General features: G+C 45.5%; 1 protein-coding gene across 1 annotated transcript in view; it reads left to right on the forward strand.

The window, feature by feature from the left end:
* The window catches only part of POLR1A (RNA polymerase I subunit A), an 82,144-nt gene that overhangs the window by 35,773 nt on the left and 24,413 nt on the right, over nt 1-21,958 (forward strand). The window contains exons 14-18 of the mRNA XM_002709657.5: nt 4,685-4,876; nt 17,686-17,835; nt 18,842-19,025; nt 21,535-21,617; nt 21,715-21,873. Coding sequence (XP_002709703.2) covers nt 4,685-4,876; nt 17,686-17,835; nt 18,842-19,025; nt 21,535-21,617; nt 21,715-21,873 — 768 coding nt within the window. The remainder of the gene's footprint in view (nt 1-4,684; nt 4,877-17,685; nt 17,836-18,841; nt 19,026-21,534; nt 21,618-21,714; nt 21,874-21,958) is intronic.

Here is a 21,958-nt window from a genome sequence, read left to right on the forward strand (position 1 = left end):
ATTTTATACCCAAAGAATTGCTATAGCTTACCCAGGGACACCCAGCTGATAAGTAAGAGGAAGGACAAGGAGCTCCCAGATCTTTGTGGGGTTTGTTCTACAGAGAATTCTATACGCAAGGAGCACAGGGCTGCTTGAAGATATCCAGTCCCAGGTAGCATCCTGTGCTCTTTGTGTCTTCAATCATGCCGTCAGCCATGTCCAGCCCCTGGCGGGTCAGGCACCTGGCTGGGAGCCCAGCATCCCAGGCTCTCCTGCCAGGTGCACCACGGTGGCTTCATGCATGGCCCAGTTGTTTAACTTCCCCTTCTTGCCCTCCTAAATTCCTTAACAAAGGAAGTAAAAGCAGAAAGAAGAAGTGAGGTCTCATATGGATCATTTGGAGCAGAGAAAAAAATAATTTTACTAATGAGGAAATTGGCTTTTTGTCTTCTCAGGTGAGTAGTATTATTAGCTTTAATAGTAGCAGCAGTAAAAACCATCGTTTTTGAGCAGGCCCTGGACCTCGGGTATTGCTCTAAACAGTTTGCAAGCATTCTCTTGCTTGGCTCTCACAACAGACTTGAGTGGTAGGTGTGACGTTCAGATGAAGATTTAAATGAGTCAGTGGCCAGTTAGTGATGAGGCCAGGACTCAAACCGACTCTAAAGCCTGTACGCTTAGCCACATGTGTTCTTAGTTCCTCTTGACATGTTGGGTGGGAGAGGGCACTTGACAGGAAGTGCCTCCTAGGGACTGCTCCAAATCTAGCAGCAGAATCAGGATCACCAGAGAGAACCCTACCAGGAGCGCAGGTGGATTTTGCTGGCAGAGTGACCTGTGAACATTGGCTCCGTGGGGAGTTGAGGCACTCCAGAGTCCTCAGATCGATGGGCCTGAATGTTCTCTGTTTGCTTTGGATTGCATGAGGTGCAAAGCAATATGAGGCTTCATGTTTGCATCACATCCTGCAAAGGGCAAGTCCCTTTACTTCCAAATGAGCCTTGTCACCCCTTCATAGAATGCAGTAAATAAGCTCATATCAATAATTTTTAAAAATTTTATTTGGTTTGAAGTTTTTATTTGAAAAGTGGAGTGACAGGCAGAGAAAAGATCCTCTATCTGCTGGTTCACTCCCCAGATGCCTCCAATGGCCAGGCCTGGTCCAGGCCAAGCTCCATCTGAGTCTCCCACATGGATGGCATAGACTCATGTACTTGAGCCAACACCTGCGGTCTCCCCTGGTGCACATCAGCAGAAAGCTGGATCGGAAGCACAGTAACAGGGATTTTAAACAGGCCCTCAGTGTGAGATAGGCATCCCAAGCCATTACTTAACTACTGTGCCAGATGCCTGCCCCTGATTTCTTAAAAATTAAACTTAGAGGGGATGGCCTCAGGTTCACTTCATTTTCAGTTTTTTTTTTTTTTTTTTTTCCAAAGATTCATTTTAGGGGGCGGCACTGGTATCTCATATGGGGACCAGTTCGTATCCTGGCTGTTCCACTTGTGATCCGGCTTTCTGCTTGTGGCCTGGAAAGGCAGTAGAGGATGGCCCAAGTGCTTGAGCCCCTGTACCTGCCTGGGAGACCTAGAGCAAGTTCCTAGCACCTGCTTTCACGTTGACCCAGCTCTGGCTGTTGTGGCCATTTGAGGAGTGAACCAGCAGATGGAAGACCTTTCTCTCTGTCTGTAACTCTACTTCTCAAATAAATAAATAGAGGCTGGCACTGTGGCATAGTGGGTAAAGCTACCTACCACCTGCGGTGCCGGCATTCCCATATAGGTGCTGGTTTGAGTCCCGGTTGTTCCACTTCTGAATTGGCTCTCCGCTGTGGCCTGGGAAAGCAGTGAAAGACAGCCCTAGTCCTTGGGCCCCTGCAACCACGTGGGAGACCTGGAAGAAGCTCCTGGCTCCTAGCTTTGGATCAACGCAGCTCCAGCCATTGAGGCCATTTGGAGAGTGAACTAGTGGATGGAGGACTTCTCTCTCTCTCTCTCTCTCTCTCTCTGCCTCTCCTCTGTCTATTTAACTCTGACTTTCAAATACATGAATAAAATCTTTAAAAAAATAAATAATAAATAAAAATCTTAAAAAAGATTTATTTATTTGAAAGGCAGAGTTACAGAGAGAAAGAGAGAAACTTTATACTGGTCCATTCCCCAAATGGCTGCAAGGGCCAGGGCTGGGCCAAGCTGAAGCCAGGAGCCAGAAGCTTCATCTGGGTCTCCCATGTGGGCGCAGGGGCCCAGCTGTTTGGGCCATCTTCTGCTGAGCTTTAACAGAGAACTGGATCAGGTGTGGAGCAGCCGCGACTCGAACCGCCGCCCATATGGGATGCCGGCATTGCAGACGGCAGCTTGACCTGTAAGCCACAATGCCTGCCCTACATTTTCAGTTGATTTTTCTGTCAGAGGTAAAGAGCTTAGCACTCTTGATAAATTTTATTTAGTCCTTAGTATAAATGTTAAGAAGTGAAACCCTTATTTTTGCTAATGGCTATAAAAATGTCACATGATTTTGGCAGCAAGAGAACAAGGGTTGGCCTGGTTGAACTTGGGAAAGCATGTTTCTGAGGATCATTTTTATGGGTGTATCTTTATTCCCTTTGCTTCCCTATCTCTGTTTGTATTCTTGATTTCTATTCCTTTCCTAACCATATTTCTGGATTATTGGTTCCATGTACTAAGTAGAGTTCTGTGTTGTCTTCTTAACTAAAGCTTGAGATGAGTGGAACTTTAGCCATTTCTTTTCCAAGGAAATAACTAAACTTTTTGTTTCCATGTTTCTTTATCTATATTTTTCCTTCTGTTATAGGTAATGGGGGCCAATGCTTTTTAGAAAGTTTTTTAACAGGCTTGAGACATAGTTTCCTGACTTCTACAGTCAGCTGGAAAATTGGATACCCATATTCTCCAAGCATCCTGACCAAAGACATTAATTACATCGTCATTTTGCTGTGATGCTAAGTGGACTTGTATAACTGACAATTTTCTGGAGTTCTAATTCAGAGATGTTCTTTCTGATCCCAAGGGGGATTTAGGAGATTGAAAATTATAAGTAGACCCTTAGTAATTGCTTTAATCAGCATTCCAAGCTAGAATTCGTGTGATTATTGCCTGGAAAGCAGTTTAGCCATTAAAGTAATTTTCTAGTCATGGAAAAATCTTGACAGAAAGAAGAGAAGGCACTGAATGTATCACATAACTTGTAATTCAGTTCTTTAAAGGAAGAAAACAGAAGGAACGATCTTTAAGTGCCCCAAAGACTGTGGGATGAGTCAAATGTGGTATCTTTGTTTGGGACCCCTAACCCCCACCAAGTAAAATGAGACCATCTTTGGCACAGAGTGCAATGTACAATTTTTTATTTATGTTAGTAACTCAGAGCCTCCATAAGAAGGGCCAGCACTCCATCTGACCTTGTCTTACGTCTGTGGCTCCCTTTCAGCCCATCTGTAATAATTATTTTTGAGTTTACTTAGAGCCTGTCGCTGTAGTATTTAGACCATTTGACAAGGACCCTTTTTAGCCTTTGAATTAGTACATGTGGTTAAGTTCCTGGCCCTTCTCCCTAGCTGCATTTGTGAGTTCCTTGAACCTGAGTTATGAAACAGGCCCTAATAGTGGCTAGTTTCTAACAAGTAATCAAAGGAGAACAATCTCTGGATCCAAAGCTCAGGTTTTTCTCAAATTCCTGTAAGAATGGAAAAGTTTGCAAAACCTACTTCTTAAAGGTCATCAGTGAGCCTAGCTGTTTTTACTTTAGTGTACCTTACGTTGCCATGAACACAGACCAACGGAGAAGGTCCAGGAGACGGGATCAGAGAAGCTGTGAAAGTGTCAACTGAGATGAATGTACTCACCGAATCTGGGGCTCCTATAAAAGCCCTTGTTTTGACATCTGTAGATAACAGCCTTTATTAAGGGCCCACCATGAGCCATGGGCTACGTTGTGAGGAAATCCTAATAATGAACATTCTTCCACAGTCTTGTGGATCAAGGCCCTGTCACAGCCCTCTACGGAACCTGTGCCTGTACCCCAACCTGCCTGCGTTGGCTAGCTCCAAGTCACTCTCGGGCCCCTTAGGACCCATTCTGTGATTTTATCCACGATAGTTTAAAGTGCTTTGTGATAAATATATTTATGCAGTCATTTTGTTTACTGTCTAGCTCTTTCTCATACAGAACTGTGGCCGTTTGGTTCACTGGAGTAGGCCAAAGGTATCCCCAGTGCCTGGGCATACGGTAGTCTCTCAATAAATATTTATTGAATGGATGACTGATTTATAGGAGGACCAGGCCAGAAATGTGTGAAAAATACTAAAGCATAAAACCAAAGTATAAAAACAAGAACACAACTAACATTAACCAGACCAAATTTGTGCGTAAATGCCAAAAACATGCTGGAGTAACTAGAACCAGATGATACTAAGCAGAGAAAGTTTGGGAAGCTGGCTGAGTTGGAAGCAGTTTTCAGGATAGTGGGCCAGTGACAAAAGTGGAGACTGACAGGAAGCCCTGGCCGTGGGTTTGGGGAGGCGGTTTGCTCCTAAGCACAGGCCTAGTGAGGACATGGACAAGACAACACAGGGATACAGGGAAGGCTATTGCTAGAAGTTGTCTTCTAAGCAGATGATTAGCAATTAAAGTTTTACTCAAAATTGATCTTTGCTCTTCTGTTTTTAATCTGTTTTGGTCTGTAGGATGGCCAGCCATTGGCAGGACTGATCCAGGATCACATGGTTTCAGGTGCAAACATGACGATTCGGGGTTGTTTTTTCACCCGGGAACAATATATGGAGCTGGTGTACCGAGGACTCACAGACAAAGTGGGGCGTGTGAAGCTCTTGCCTCCAGCCATTCTGAAACCCTTTCCACTGTGGACAGGAAAGCAGGTAATTGGAGAAAATACTCAGCGTATATTTAAAAGAAAAAGGAAAGAGAAAAGGCAGGTAACAGTTCTAATTTCCAGGAGGATCCACGTCAGAAACAGAGAAGGGGCTTATCAAGAAATAGTCTGATTTTTGGGGGGTACCTGTGTCTGGGTGCTTTCAAGGGAGTATCTATAAGGATTGGGCTGCATAACTTAGACTTGGTGTCCTCAGAATCCAGATATGATGATGATAAGTAGTGGTGGAAGCAGTAGTATTACCCACTGTGAAATGCCAAGCGTTTTCCTGAGTGTGTTAGATCCGTCACCCGTTCAGTCCTTTTACCACCACCCTGTGATTCAGACACCATGTTATCTCCCTTTAGCAAACAGTATTACTGAGACTCAGAGAAGTTTATATACATACCCAAGGCTATAGCAAGCAAAACTGGGATTCAGACCCAGGCCTTTCCAGCTCCCACAGCATCGCACTTTACTTCTTCTCAAAATAACTAAATAATAGTATACCTAGTGATCAAATAATGAGGTAGGGTAAAAGACATTCTCTACTGCTGGCCGGACCTCCCACGTTCAGCCTTGGGGATCAGCTTCTAATTGGCCATGTAGTCGTGGTTCTGTGGGCTTCAGTTGCTCATCCAAAAAAGGAGCTCATGTTACTGATCTCTTCTGGTTCTACCATTCTTTAAGTCTATGGACTTAGGTACTTCAGTGGTTTTCATTTGTTACGCCAACCTTACCATTCCTGGGATAAACCTTACTTGGTTCGCAATACGACTCTTTTTGTATGTTATTTCATTCAATTTATTTATTTATTTATTTATTTTTTGACAGGCAAAGTGGACAGTGAGAGAGAGAGACAGAGAGAAAGGTCTTCCTTTTGCCGTTGGTTCACCCTCCACTGGCCACCGCAGATGGTGCGCTGCTGCCGGCAGGAGCCAGGTGCTTCTCCTGGTCTCCCATGGGGTGCAGGGCCCAAGCACTTGGGCCATCCTCCACTGCACTCCCTGGCCACAGCAGAGAGCTGGCCTGGAAGAGGGGCAACCGGGACAGAATCCGGCACCCCTACCGGGACTAGAACCCATTGTGCCGGTGCCGCTAGGTGGAGGATTAGCCTATTGAGCCTCGGCGCCGGCCCATTCAATTTATTATAATTGTCTTTGCATCTGTGTTCATCAGGATATTGGCCTATTGGCCTATTGGTAGTTGTCTGATTTTGGTAACAAAGAGTAATGCTGGCCTCATACAATGCAATGAGTTGGGCAGAATTTGCTCTCCTTCAGTTTTCTGCCAGCATTCATGTAGTTTTGGTACTGTTTCTTCCTTAGATGTGTGGTAGAATTTGCCACTGATGGCATCTGTGCCTAGAGTTTCTTTGTGGGAGTTTTTAACTAAAATTTCCATTTCTGCAGTGGACTGCTGTGGTTTGAATGTGTCCCCTGAAGCTTAGGTGTTGGGAACTTTTCCCCAGTGTGACAGTATCAAGAGAAGGACCTGTAAGATGTGATTAGGCCATGTGGGTTCTCCATCCTGGGAGCAGGTTCCTTAAAAAGAAAAAGGATGAATTTGGCCCCTTGGTGCCTTTCACTCACCCCCTCTTTGTCCTTCTGCCATGGAATGATGCATCAGGAAACTCACCAGGTGCCAGCCCTTCCATCTTGGACTTCCTGCCTCTAGAACTATGAGGAGATAATCTAGGTTATTTTTGTGGAAACATCACAAAATGGACTAATTCATAGAGATAGGACTATTCAGGTTATGTGTTTCATGTTGAATGAGCTTTAGTAGTTTGTGTTTTTCATGGAATTTGTCTGTTTCATCTAAGTTGTTGAATTTACAGACATAAAATTGTTCATTGTATTCTTTACTGTTCTTTGCTAAAGTAGAAACTAGTGGTGTCACCTCTCTTATTTTGGACCTTTTCCTGATTGGTTTGTCTAGTAGAAGTTTATCAGTTTTTGGCTTTAATGACTTTCTTTATTGTTTTTGCTGTTTTATATTTTATTGATTTCATTCTTATTGCTTCCTTTCTTCTATTTACTTTGGGTTTATTTTGCTTTCTTTTTCCAGTTAATTAAGCCTGAAGCTGAAGTCATTGACTTGAAACCCTTTTTTATTTATTTTTAAAGATTTATTTATTTGAAAGGCAGAATTTCAGAGAGCAAGGGAAAGACAGAGAGGTGTTCCATCCTCTGGTTCACTCCCCAAATGGCCACAGTGGTGAGAACTGGGCTAGGCCAAAACCAGGAGCCAGAAGCTTTATCTGGGTCTCCCTTATGGATGTAGGAGCCCAAGCACTTGGGCCATCTTCTGCTCTCCCAAGTGCATTAGTAGGGAACTGGATTGGAAGTGGAACATGTGGGATACTGGCATCGCAGGCAGCGGCTTTACCCTCTATGCCACAATGCTGGCCCCAAGGCCCTTTTCATTAATACAGGCATTTTATGTATGAATTTCCTTCTGAGTTCTACTTAAGTGACATCCTGCAAATTATATGTTGCATTTTCATTTTCATCCTTTTTGAATACTTTCTAGTTTTCCTTTTTGATTATTTTTTTTCCAACATGAATTATTTGGAGATATATTGGTTAGTTTCCAGATATTTAGGAATTTTCCAGATATCCTGGTTGCTGATTTCCAGTTTAATTCCACTGTGTCTTAAATCCTTTTAAATTCATTGAGTTTTGCCTTATGGCTTGGAATGTGGTCTGTCTTGCTTAACAATCTACTCTACTGTATCCTTCCTTCACTGCCTCCTGTCAGTGTCTTGAAACTGTTGCATGGTCATCTGTGTTTTTATTGTTATTTCTAATGGGCGGGTAAATCAGGTCCTGTTAACCAGAAGTGGAAGTTGATTCAATGCAATAAGAGAGGGATTTTGCTGTTTAAAATTAAAACCTCTGAATCTAGATAATTTAGTTCAGGGATTGGTAAGCTTTTCCTGGTAAAGAACTAGATGGTAAATATTTTACATATTGTAGGCCACAGTCTCTGTTGCAGCTACTCAGCTGCACAGATGTGACATAAAAGGAGCCATGGACTGCAATCCAGCTTAACTTTATTTACAAAAACAGGTTGATAGGCCAGATTTAGCCTGTTGATTGTAGTTTGCCGAGCCTTGTTTAGTTAGCTATGTGTATTTTTCTACTTTTTTTCCTGTTTATATGTCTTTATTTTAAAAAGCATCCATTTCAGATTATCTTGGAAATCAATGGGTTGTAAATCTTATGTAATTAAGCGTACAAATTCCAATAATATTTTATATAAACATAAACAGTGTAGTCAAAATAGAGCCAAATAGTAGACAAAGAATAAATATCTAGAGCCACAAATATGTTCCTCCCTTTGATCCAGGGATCCAGCCAAAGGAAATAATCCAAAATGTGGGAAAAGCTGCTTGAAAGAAATAATCTGTTACATCATAGTTTATTATTATAGTAGAGAATTGGAAAAAGATAGATAACTCAACACTGGGACTAAGTAAATTATGGCAGATCCATTTGCTAGGATATTATGGAGCTGTTGTAAGGATGGTTTTGAAAGACCATGCAGCAGTCTGGAAATGCTATGACAGTGTTCAAGGAGAAAAACAGATCAAACAATTCTATGTGCATTCACAGTTACAAGCATTTTTTAAATGCATATGAGGATAAACTTGGCATTAAAAAGATCAAGATGATAGAATAGCTTTATTCATATTAAGGATCCTTTCTTTCTTGTTTTATTTGATATTTCTAAGCTGTGGTGATTACTGTATAACCAAGTAAAATTAGAAAATGGATCCCGCTTTTTTTTTTTTTTTTTTTTTTTTTTTTTGACAGGCAGAGTTAGACAGTCAGAGAGACAGAGAGAAAGGTCTTCCTTCCATTGGTTCACCCCCCCAAAATGGCTGCTACAGCTGGCGCTGCGCCTGTCTGAAGGCAGGAGCCAGGTGCTCCCTCCTAGTCTCCCATGCGGGTGCAGGGCCCAAGCACTTGGGCCATCCTCTACTGCCCTCTTGGGCCACACAGAGAGCTGGCCTGGAAGAGGAGCAACCGGGACAGAATCCGGTGCCCCAACCGGGACTAGAACCTGGTGTGCCGGCGCCGTAGGTGGAGGATTAGCCTAGTGAGCCGCGGCGCCGGCCCTGGACCCAGCTTTAACGTGTGTCACTGTTGAGACTTTTTCAGTGTTTCACAAAATTTTGGTACAGGCTGTTTCTCTTCAAATATGTAAAAAAGGGCAGGAGTGAGTCCATCACACAGGAATTTGGTGAGTGGCTCAGTCTGGTTCTGCAGAGAAGAGCCATGTTTAGAAGCAGGAACTTCAGCTTGGGAAGTTTGTACACTGCCCCAAAAAGCGAAGTCCTGTCCTGTTTCTCTAGGACCTTTCAGATACCTGTTGAGTGCTTTGCTTTTTTTTTGTGAATCAGAGGTCTTATCATTTGTTGACAGAGCATGCCCAAACAGAGTTTGCCCGTCCTTGCACAACTCTAGCGCCCAGCTTGCTGATGTTCGCAAGGTGAATACACCTTGGAAAACTCACCCAGACCAGAACGTAGGGTAGGTTGTCACCAGCACCCCCAGAACATCTCCCTCAGCCCCTCCCACCATCTGCCCCTCCCCGGAGGTGATCACTGTCCTGATTCCCATGTTAACACTGTAAGTTTTGTCTTTTCTTGAACTTTCTCTAAATGGGTCATGTGGTAAGTCATGCCTTTCTGTGAGTCACTCATGTGATCACATATGACATACATTAATCTGCTTTTACCACTTTAAAGTATCCGAGAGGAGCTTCTCGGGAAAGAAAAGGTATATTTCAGCTTATAGTTTCGAGGTTGCAGTTCAGGATGAGATGGCTCCATTGTTTAGTGGATCCTGGTCGTGGTGGCTGCAGAGAAATGATCACATGGTGAGTGAGAAAGCTGAGAGAGAAGCTGGGCTGACCTTGAATTCATATAATGAGCCATCTCATGAGAACCTCTCTTGAGTGCACACCCACAGTGACCTAAAGACCTCCCTGCCAGAGCAAGTCTCCATTTGAGTTCTGGGGAGACAGGGCCCATTCAATCCATAGCACAACAGTACTTAAGAAAGTTTGTGGAAAATGGCATTAAAAACTCAATATATCTTGGTGCAATAAAATTTTGAAATATGTGCATGAGTGGCGATCTTCAAAAAGCTCATGGAACATGTCTTATGAAAAAACTACATGAATTTCAAAGAATTTTTATGCCAAAATCAACTTTTAATTATTTTTTACAAGCTTTTTTTTTTTTTTTTTAAGATTTATTATTTATGTGGAAGGCAGAGTTACAGAGAGGCAAAGGCAGAAGGGGATGGGGGAGAGTCTTCCACCCACTGGTTCACTCCTCAAATGGCTGCAATGGCCAGAGCTGGGCCGATCCAAAGCCAGGAGCCTGGAGCTTCCTCTGGGTCCCCTACAAAGGTCCAGAGGCCCAAGGACTTGGACCTTCTTTTACTGCTTTCCCAGGCCATAGCAGAGAGCTGCCATAGCAGAGAGCTGGATTGGAAGTGGAGCAGCCAGGACTCGAACCAGTGCCCATATCGGATGCCGGCACTGCAGACCAGGGCTTTAACCTGCTGTGCCACAGCGCCAGCCCTCCCACAGCTCTTTGAAGTACCCTCATATAGCAGTAATTTGTTAGTTTTCATTTACAATATCTCACTAGATAAATATTCCATAGTTTAAGAGAATGTTGCAAATAACCACTAAACCTGCAGAATATGAGAAATGGTTTATGATCAGAAAGGAAATGAAACACTTCTAGAATGTTAGTACAGGAAGGGACCTCAGGTCATCTTGTCTCACTCCCTTGTTTGTTTGTTTTTTTTAATTGATACACAATTCATATTTAACATAAAATTTATCACTTTAAGGTGTATATTTCAGTGGTTTTTAGTACATCCACTGTATTGTACAACTATCATCGCTAATTCCGGAACATTTCCATCACCCCAAAAAGAAACTCTGCAACTATTAGCAGTCACTTTCAGTTCTCCTATCCCCTACCTACCACTTCTGTTTCTATGAATCTGCCTAATTTGTACATAATGATATCATAAGTGGTATCATACAATATATGGCCTTTTGTGACTCCCTTCTTTTACATGATGTAATTTATTTATTTGAGAGCAGGGAAAGAGCCCTCCCATCTTTACCATTCACTCCCCAAATGCCTGCACTGGCTGGGGCTGGGCCAGGCCAAAGCCCTGAACCAGGATCTCAATCCAAGGGTCAGGGACCCAACTACTTGAGCTGTCACCTGCTGCCCCCTCAAGATGTGCATTGTCAAGAAGCTGGAAGCAGAAGCAGAGCTAGGACTCGGACCCAGGCACTGGATACAGGCATCTTAGCTGCTAGACCATACACCCAACCCAACACATAATCTTTTTTAAGCATTTATTTATTCATTTATTTATTTGAAGGACAGAGTGATACAGAGAGAGAGAAACTGAGATCTTCTATTCACTAGTTCGCTCCCCAGATGGCTACAAAAGCTAGGTCTGGGCCAAGCCAAAACCAGGAGCCAGTAACTCCATCTTTGTCTCCCATGTAAGTGGTAGGGCCACCATCTGCTGATCCACTTGGGCCATCATCTGAAGATTTCCCAGGTACATTGACAGGAAGCTGGATCAGAAACAGAGTAGTAGGGACAAGAATTACTACTCCAGTATGGTTTGTAGGCACTGCAAGCTGCAGCTTAACCCCACTACTGTACAAAGCCAGCCCCCAATATATAACGTTTTCAAGACTCTTCTATATTGTAAGATTTAATATATAATGTTTTATTATAATATAATATTTTATTATAATATATAATGTTTTCAAGACTCTTCTAAATTGTAAGATTTAATTCCTTTTTAGGGCTGAATACTATTTGATTGTATGGCTATACCACATTTTGTTTATTTTCAGTTGATGGATGAATGGAAATTTTGGTTTGTCTCCCTTTTTTGGTTGTTAGAAATAAAGCTGTGGTGAACATGTGCATACTGGCATTTGTGTGCACATGTGTTTGCAGCTCTTATGGCTGTATAGCCAAGAGTAGAATTACTAGGTTATATTGTAATTCTGCATTTAAGTTTTTTGAAGAACTTTCCAGCTTTTTTTTCAAAGCAGTGACACTATTTTTTTTTATTTAGTAAATATAAATTTCCAAAGTACAGTTTATGGATTACAGTGGCTCTCCCCCCCCACCATAATTTCCCTCCCACTCGCGCCCCTCCCATCTCCCGCTCCCTCTCCCATTCCATTCACATCAAGATTAATTTTCAATTCTCTTTGTATACAGAAGATCGATTCAGTATATATTAAGTAAAGATTTCATCAGTTGGCACCCACACAGAAACACAAAGTGTAAAATACTGTTTCAGTACTAGTTATAGCATTACTTCACATCAGACAACACTTTAAGGACAGATCCCACATGAGAAGTAAGTACACAGTGACTCCTGTTGTTGACTTAACAATTTGACACTCTTGTTTATGGCGACAGTAATCTCCCTAGGCTCTAGTCATGAGTTGCCAAGGCTATGGAAGCCTTTGAGTTCGCCGACTTCTATCTTATTCCAACAGTCAAAGTGGAAGTTCTCTCCTCCCTTCAGAGAAAGGTACCTCCTTCTTTGATGACCCCGTTCTTTCCACTGGGATCTCACTCGCAGAGATCTTTCAGTTAGGTCTCCTTTTTTTTTTTTTTTTTTTCTCCCAGGGTGTCTTGGCTTTCCATGCCTAAAATACTCTCATGGGCTCTTCAGCCAGATCCGAATGCCTTAAGGGCTGATTCTGAGGCCAGAGTGCTATTTAGGACATCTGCCATTCTATGAGTCTGCTGTGTATCCCACTTCCCATGATGGATCGTTCTCTCCCTTTTTGATTCTATCAGTTAGTATTAGCAAACACTAGTCTTGTTTGTGTGATCCCTTTGACTCTTAGACCTATCGGTATAATCAATTGTGAACTGAAATTGATCACTTGGACTAGTGAGATGGCATTGCTACATGCCACCTTGATGGGATTGTATTGGAATCCCCTGGCACGTTTCTAACTCCACCATTTGGGGCAAGTCCGATTGAACATGAGTGACACTATGCCCGAGGGTTCCAGTGTCTCCACACTCTGCCTCACCCTTCTTTTCCATAGCCATCTTGGTGTGAAGTGGTATATTGTTCTGATTGTGATTCGCATTTCCCTAACAGCTAATGGTATTGAGCATTTTTTTACATGCTTCCTAGCCATGTGCAGTGTCTTCTTAGGAGAAAAGTCTATTACATGCCCTCTGTCCCTTTGTTGATTGTGTTGTCTTTTTGATTGCTGAGTTCTAAGAGTTCTTTGTATACAAGTATTCTGGTCATTAGACTTGTATCACATAAACAATTGTGAATGTTTTCTCCCACTCTGCACATTGTCTTTTCACTTTCTCATCATTTAGCATGCAGAAGCTTCTAATTTTTGATGCGATCCAGTTTATCTGCTTTTTCTGTTGTTGCTTTTGTTACCATATCTAACATCTGTTACTTAATCCAGGGCCATGCTGATGTACAGCTGTGTTTCCATTTGAGTTTCATTGCTTTAGCTCTTAAATTTAGGTCTTTGGTCCTCCTTTTTGAATTGTTGTTTGTTTATGTGGTAGGGGTCCAGATTCAATCTTAGATATGCAATTGTGTCAACATCACTCTTGGCAAGACTTTTTTTTTTTTTTTTAAGATTTATTTATTTATTTGAAAGGCAGAGTGATAGAGAGAGAGAAGGAGTGACAGAGAGAGAATTTCCATCTTTGGTTCACTCCCCAAATGGCCAAAATGGCCAGGGCTAGGCCAGGCCGAAGTCAGGGGCTCAAGGACTTAGGCCCTCTTCTGCTGCCTTTCCAGGTACATTAACAGAGAAATGGATCAGACGTGGAGCAGCCCAGACTTGAACTGGCACCCATATGAGATGCCAGTGCTGCTGGCAGTGGATTAACCAGCTATGCCACAGTACTGGCCCCTACAGGGCTTTTATTTTCCCATTGAATGTTCTTAACACCCCTTCCATAAGTCAGCTGCTTATCTTTAGGCTTCTCATTCTCTTCTGTGGATCAATGTATCTGTCTTCACACCAATGTCACACTGACCTGATTTCTGTTGCATTGCGGTAAGTTTTAAAACCTGAACTGTGGGCCGGCGCCGCGGCTCACTAGGCTAATCCTCCGCCTGCGGCACTGGCACTCCGAGTTCTAGTCCCAGTTGGGGTGCCGGTTCTGTCCCGGTTGCTCCTATTCCAGTCCAGCTCTCTGCTGTGGCCCGGGAAGGCAGTGGAGGATGGCCCAAGTGCCTGGGCCCTGCACCCGCATGGGATACCAGGAGGAAGCACCTGGCTCCTGGCTTCGGAACAGCACAGTGCGCGGCCGTAGTGGCCATTTGGGGGGTGAACCAACAGAAGGAAGACCTTTCTCTCTCTCTCTCTCTCTCTCTCTCTCTCACTGTCTAACTCTGCCTGTCAAGAAAAACAAACAAAAACAAAAAAAAAACAAAAAAACCTGAAGTGTGAGTCTTCCAACTTTGTTCTTTTTCAAGATTGTTTTGGCTCTTTGAGGTCCCTTACATTTCTGTGTGAGTTTTGGGATCAGTTCGTTTGTCTCTGTAAAAGTGGCAGTTAGGATTTTAATAGAATTCTGATAGCACTGAATCTGTAGATCAGTTAGGGAGAACTGCCATCTAAGCAACAGTGAGGCTTCAAATCCATGAAATCTTTCCATTTATTCTGTTCAGATATTAGTGAACAGTGTTATTATAGTTTTAGTATACACGTTTTACACTTCTTTGGTTAAATTTATTCCTGATCATTTTATTCTTTTGATGCTATTTTAAACGGATTTTTCCCTTAGTGTAATTTTTATATTATTCACTGCCAAAGTACAGCAGTCCTGCTGATTGACTTTTATGTGTTGATTTTGTATCCTTCAGCTTTGCTGAAGCCATTTACTAGCTCTAATAATCTTCTTGTGAACTCTTAAAGAATTTTCTTTGTATATGGTCATGACATCTGCAAAAAAAGGTAGTTTACTTCTTTCTCCTCAGTGTAGACGCCTTTTAATTCTTCTCTTGTCTGAGTGCCATGGCTAGAACCTCCAGTACATTGTTGAACGGAAATAGCGAGAGTAGACATTTTTGTCTTTTTTTCCATTTTAGCCAGAGTGTGCAGTCTTTTGTCACTGAGCTGTGGGTTTTTCCTAGGTGCCTCCCCATTTATTAGAATAATGACGTCCCCTTCTATTCCTAAGTCTGTATTTATATCATAATGTTTGGATACAAGAGTGTCTGTTGTCTTTAAAACCATCTTGACTGTGCCTGGCCAGTGGCCCCTGCTATGCGTGTGGCACTTTGAGGTGCACCTGTGGGAGGCATCCCCGGGAACTCTCACCTTCCTGCCCTGACTCCCTCGCCTGTCTGGCCTCCTGCAGAGCTGAGGTGCGGAGAGTGTGGGTCGTGGCCTTTTGCCCGTCTTCTGCCGGGACGATAGGGAGTATTGCCAGCTTCCTTCAGAAGCTTCCTTGCTGCAGCCGGTAGTGCCCTGCTCATGGCGCTTGTGTGTGGAAAGGCAGCCGCTCCCTTAACTGCCCTGTCCTCATCGCACTCAGGTACAGATGCTACTTCGTGGGGCGTGCCACAGCCACACAAAGGGCTGCCGATGCCAGCTGTTTCCTCCTAGCACTCTCCCCATCCCTGGCGCCTGTTACACAGACTGTCTACCCCACCCTGCTCCCCTGCGGAAATGTGCACATTTGGGCCTTCTGGAGCCGGCCCCTGACTGTCCCCAGGGACAGCTGGCTCCCCTCGGGCATTCTAGAGAGCAGCTGCTTGAGCTTCTCATGGCCTCCCATTAGCAACCACTTGTTGGTGGATGGCCCCTCTGATGGACCCAGCTGGGGCAGCAGAAGGGACTCCCTGGCCTTTCAGTAGCTATAATTAATTCCAGCCAAACACATTGATTTCTGTTCTTTAGCTCTGTAAAAAGCTAATTGCACGGAAGCCATTAGGTTCCTGAGCAGTTACCTCAACCACACGCCCTGTGATGCACCTCGGTACAGGAATGCAGGACACTCCGCTCCTCTCCCAGAATGTTTTAGTAAACACTTGTCCAGGATCAGCCCTTCCCACTCATGTTGCTCAGGAGGCCTCTCTCTTCTCTAAGGCATTTATTTCATCCCCAAGTCTAGACCAGGAATGTAGTTAAAACAAATGAACCAGGAGCCAGCGTGTGGTACAGCAGGTTAAGTTGCACCTTGGGATGCCAGCATCCCATATTAGTGTCGGTTCAAATCCCGGTTGCTCTGCTTCTTATCCAACTCCCTGCTAATGCTCCTGGGAAAGCAGCAGCAGTTGGCCCAAGTGCTTGGACCCCTGCCATCTCCCTGGGAGACCCCGAAGGAGTTCTTGGTGCCTACCTGAACCTGGCCCAGCCCCCAGCTGTTGCACCTATTTCTGGAGTGAACCAGCTGATGGAAGATATTTCTGTCCATCTATCTCTCCGTTGCTCTAACTTTCAAATAAATAAATAAATAAATACAAAGAGAGGGAGAGAAAAAATGATCCTGTAAAGTTAAATCAGAACCTGCTATGACCTGGATGCTTGTATTCCCTCCACTCCACCCCATTCATATGTTGAAATCTCAGTGCCAAGGTGATAGTATGTGAGGTGCCTAGGTTGGAGTGGGAGGAGTCCACAAGAGAGGCCCCAGGGAGCTCCCTGAAATAAAAACACAGGGCCTTCTCCAGACGCCAGATTCACCTTGATCTTAGAATTCCCAGTCTTCAAAACCATGAAAAATAAGTTTTTGTCACGTACAGGCCACACTGTCTGTGGTATTTTGTTTTGGTAGCCCAGGAGCATTCTGGAAAAGCACAGATGGAAGCCTCCGCGTCATCTCCCCTGACGTCTGCACAGCCCCTTGCTCATCGAACCTTCTGGTGAAGGCGCTTCTGAGTGCTTTCCTACACTTACCCTCCCCTGCTGCACTCCAGTTCTCCTGCCCACTTTATTTTCCTCCAAACCACAGATCCCCCGAGAATGACGTCTCACAGCTGTTCCCAGTGCCTGGCACATACTAAGCACTTGACATGCCTGGTGAACTAATGAGTCTTGTCTGCAGTTCTGCAAATGAGCAACCCCAGGGCTGAGAGAGAGTAAGAATGTGCCCCCCACCCAGGGCGTGGCCGTGACCTCTGGAGCGTCCCTGCCCGGCCTGTCTCTGCGTTGGCTGCCTTAGGCCCCCTGTGGGAAGGCTGCTAAGCAGGAATGCTGTCCATTCTTAGTTTCTGCAGCGTCTCCTTCCTTGGTGCCCCAAGAAGGTCCAGACGGTTCTGCAGGGGGAAGTTCCTGACCAGGTGTGATCAGTGTCCATTTGGAGGGGCCTGAGTTAACAAAAGATGTCTCTGGGAAGAGTTTTGCAGCCGTGCCTCCCTCAGGGACTGGCTTGCTTCAGGCACTTGGGGCTCCCGTGGTCACCCCATCACTTGTCAGCCCTGCCAGTGCTTTGCTTTTGTTCTTTACTACATATTCTTTACTACGTATTCTCTCCTTCCCTTGGCCTGACCAGGAATTTAATTCAGGTCTAGGGGGTTGTTCACTTTAGGAAGAACTATTTTAGGGATAAAGTTCCCAGTGAAGTCTCACTGGCTTATTTTTGTTTCTACTCTGAAGTCATTTCAATAAAAACAGAAATCATCTGCCCCGCAGAGGAGGCCCCCTCTGTGGTGCTGTACCCTGAGGAATTCCCCAACGGGAGTTTCTCAGCTTTTCTTCCTACAGTCAGCTTTGTGTTCTTTTTCTCTCCAGGTTGTTTCGACGCTGCTCATAAATATAATCCCAGAGGACCACATCCCACTGAACTTATCTGGGAAGGCAAAGATCAGCGGGAAAGCCTGGGTTAAGGAAACTCCTCGACCTGTTCCCAATTTTGACCCCAACTCGATGTGTGAGTCCCAGGTATGGCCAGCCGGCTGGATGCATTGGAGACTTCTAGCCCCAGGGTTAGACAGGGACCTACTCGCAGAAATAGGTGCAGTGCCTCAGAAGGGGAGGATCTGTGCCCAAGTGGGTCTGAGCTTTTGTTTCAGCAAAAGTCAGGGTTGGTCTGTAGCGTTTGAAACTCACAGCTGGTTTGGGAAGCTGCGAGTTTTCTTTAGCAGAAAGTGGGAGTTGATTTTGCAGGCCTTGGAAAAGCAGAGCACATATTTTCCTTCCAGACAATGGTATGACGCAAGATAACTGAACTGCTACAGGGTCACACGCGTGGCAGCTCCAAGCTTGGGAACCAGGCCCAGGGTTGTGGAACCCAGGTGCTGTGAGGCTGCAGTGGAGCAGCCCACCCTGGAGGTTTCTAAGGCCTCTGTGTTCTCAGTGGGGGGCAGCCTCAGGTTCCCAGCTCACAGGGGCTTAGTAAGTACCTGAGGCTGTAGCTGTGTTGTCCTCTGTGAGCAGGTGCTTGGCCTGTGCTTATTATGTAGCTTGAGATTCTTTTCATTAGCTGTAACCCAACTCTTTGAAAGTGCAATTGCAGGCTTTAGAGGTTGTTAGGAAGGTTTTGTCCCTACTCCCCAGGTGCAAGGAGGGAGTACCTAGGCCCAGGTCATAATTATGAAGTTGAAGCTCTAGGTGTTCTCATTTCTAGTCACAAGGTCTTTGTCAAGGGTACTCGCTCACTATGGGTGAATGGGGGGAGCAGGGGAACATATAAACATCCTGGTAAGAGAGAGATGCTTACAAAGGAAAGAATGAAAACTGTTAGTCTGTGTGTGCTCACCTGCTTTATTTACAAGCTATAGCTATATTAACTTCATGTATACCCTGCTTGTTTCGATGAAGAATTGAAGGCAGGCCGCAGGAGAGGGACACACACAATGAGGTTAATACATATCGAATCAAGGAGAATGGTATGCTTCCCCCGGAGGCGTCCCCTGCAACCCGGCCTCAGTGGCTTTTCCCTGCACAGGTGATCATCAAGGAAGGGGAGCTGCTCTGCGGAGTGCTGGACAAGGCACACTACGGGAGCTCTGCCTTCGGCCTGGTGCACTGCTGCTATGAGATCTACGGGGGCGAGACCAGCGGCAAGGTCCTCACCTGCCTGGCTCGCCTCTTTACTGCCTACCTGCAGCTCTACAGGGGCTTCACCTTGGGTGAGTTCCCTGGCCGCCTGGAGCAGTGGCCTGGCCCCGCCTCTGGGGACCACATGGCCACTGGGCTGTCACCCTTGGGAGGACTGCCATTGCTCCTTCTCCACGCACGTCCTCACCTGCTGGCAGGCCTCGCTCCCTCTTGGTGCTGTGTGCCCTTCCCCCCCCCAGTAGGTGTTCCTTGCCCCTTAACAGCCTACAGTGACACCCCCCCCCCCCCCAGCCCTTTTCCATTTGACCCTCTCCTAATCTCACCCTTTACAGTTTCTGGCCCTGAGACTGGTTTCTCACACTCATGCACACCCTCATTCTCTCCTGCAAGTGCCCTCCAGAATTCCCTGGGTCCTCTGCACTCCACACGGGGGTCTCCCCGTGGTCAGAAGTGCTGAAAACACCCCTCAGAGGCAGAACTGTTGGTCTGATTCTAAGATGGGCAGAGGGACCACTCTCTCTGAAAAATGAGTGCTCACTGTTTCAGCAAACCAGCTTTGATACAGAAAACAAGTGTGCCATTTGCTTCCATGCACGGGGAGTGGGACTGCCGGCAGGAGAGCTGCCCAAGGACCCGACCAGGGGCTGAGCTCATTCAGGCTGGTGCGGCTGTGTGTACAGAGAGCAGAGTCCAAGCCTTCTGCAGTGGTCTCAGGAGGATGTCAGGAGGGGCTGCGTGTTGAGCTCATACCATGGCACTTGTCAGGACTGTCTAGTGGGTGATGCCAGTGATGGTGGTAGTAAAATCCTGTGTGCTTGCGGGCCTGCCACAGTCTGTTCCCTGGGCTGCAGTGGGGTCTGCATTACACGTGTCCTACTTTGTAACTATCTAATTTATTTAATTATTGGAAAATATTTCTTAAATACAGACCTAAAGAGAACTTACAGTCCCCCAACATCGTTTGCCAAAGAAAACTGCTAATATCAGTTTGATGTGTGTCTTTCTAGACTTTCATATTATAGATATATTGAGAAAAAATGAAGTCCTTTACTGCATGCTGTTTGATCATCTGTCCCCTCCTCCCCCATCTCCAAATGTATTTAGAAATGTTCCCCAGGATCATAATATAAATCTACAGCCTCATGTCTGGCAGCTATAGATTATTCCACCAGTATAGATGTACTGTGGCTTATTCAACCAGTTCCTGTAATTAAACATTTAGGCTGTTTCCAGGTTTTCATTCCAGTATCATTGAGACAAGCACCCTTGAACAAACAGCTTGTATAGTCAGTTATTTTACCAAACTAAGGATTATAAATGACTGAGACCTTTTCCCTCCCCCTCCTAATTCTTGCACTGGGCCTGGGTGGCGGATGGAGGCGCCTGTGTCCAGGCCCTTGCACTTCCAGTTGGAAACCCGACCAGGAGCTTCACCCCCAGGGCAGTGGCAGACAGTGATGTGTGATGACTAAGAACTTCACACTCTTAAAATGTAAATGTTTCAAGCAGTTGGAATAAGCACAAGCAAAAGTTTGGGGAGGTTTAAAAATGAAACATAGAGGAAGATTCCACACCCAGCTCATGATGAGAACCAAACTTTACAAACAAGCCAAGCCTGCAGCTCTGCTTAAAAAAGAGGTTGGCCCCCTGAGCCCAAAGGGAGTCCAGATGCTGCAAGGCTGAGAGAGGAGAGAGAGGAGAGAGAGCACGCCTGAGCTGGGAGTTGGGCTCCGAGGGGAGGACCGGCTGGAGAGGTTGAGTTCCCTCCAGCCCTTCTCAGCCAGGGCCTAGTGCAGGGCGCTGGCCGCAGGGGAGGGCCCACTTTTGTGGAATATCTCTTCCCCCTGTGCTCACACTGGTTCTTCAGAAGCCTTCTAGTTGCCAAGACAACACATTGGGGTCTCCAGGAGTTTTAGCCCCGGCCTTTGAACAGTACAGCTAGCTGTGTTCTTCCCACTCAGGTCTTGGCTGAGGACTCGCAAGATCACGCGCAGACAGAGGTGAAGTAGGAGGACATACTGTGCCCAGCAGGAGGAGTTCCTCAGCCTGTGAGCCAGGACAGGCCTGTCTGAAGTGACCCAGGCCCCAGCGTGTCTGTGCCTGGGCTCGATGGTCACACTGTAGGTTGGCCTCTGGAACACACAGCTTCTGGGAGCCAACGCCAGGATGCTCTCCCTCTCTTGCCCTAAACTCAGCTTTTTATCCAGAATCCTTTACTTTTCCCTCTCCCATTCCTCCAACGTATACTTACTGAATGGAGGAGACAGGACAGCTGGTGGCTAGGAGCATAAGTTTGGAACACGGGCCTGGGTTTGCCTTCTAGCTGTGCAACCTTGGGCAAGTAGCTCAACGCTGAGCGTTAGTTTTATTTTCTGTGAAATGGAGATTACAGTGTTAGGGGCCGTGGCTCAGCCCATGAGCTGCAGTAGCATTCTGTTAGTAATGATGTCATTTCATCAGCGTGGTTCAAGTGCTTCCTGTGTCTGCGACCCTGTGCCGACTGCCATGCCATCGTCGAGTTGGCATTCCAGTGAGAAGTCAGGCCTGGTTCCCTCTGAGCTTGTCTGGTTCACTTCACAGGTGTGGAAGATATTTTGGTTAAGCCGAAGGCAGACGTCAGGAGACACAGGATCATTGAAGAATCCACCCAGTGTGGGGCCCGGGTAAGGAGGTGCTGAGGCCGTGCCTACTGCCGAGTGGAAGCCCCACCTCCTGGCTTGGCTGCAGCCCCCACCAGACGTGTTCCTTTCGTCGTTCTAGGCCGTCAGGGCTGCACTCAACCTGCCAGAAGCCGCGTCGTGCGATGAGATCCGAGAGAAATGGCAGGATGCCCATCTGGGCAAGGACCAGAGGGACTTTAACATGATTGATCTGAAGTTCAAGGAGGAAGTGAACCATTACAGCAATGAGATTAACAAGGTTAGCCCAGCAGCGCATGCACTTATCCCCACCATTTTCAATGCTCATTTTTAAAAAATTACATTTGGGTTGTCACGTGGGGCCC

The sequence above is a fragment of the Oryctolagus cuniculus genome, chromosome 2, assembly GCF_964237555.1.
Source record: "Oryctolagus cuniculus chromosome 2, mOryCun1.1, whole genome shotgun sequence".
In the NCBI taxonomy this organism is placed as follows: Eukaryota; Metazoa; Chordata; class Mammalia; order Lagomorpha; family Leporidae; genus Oryctolagus; species Oryctolagus cuniculus.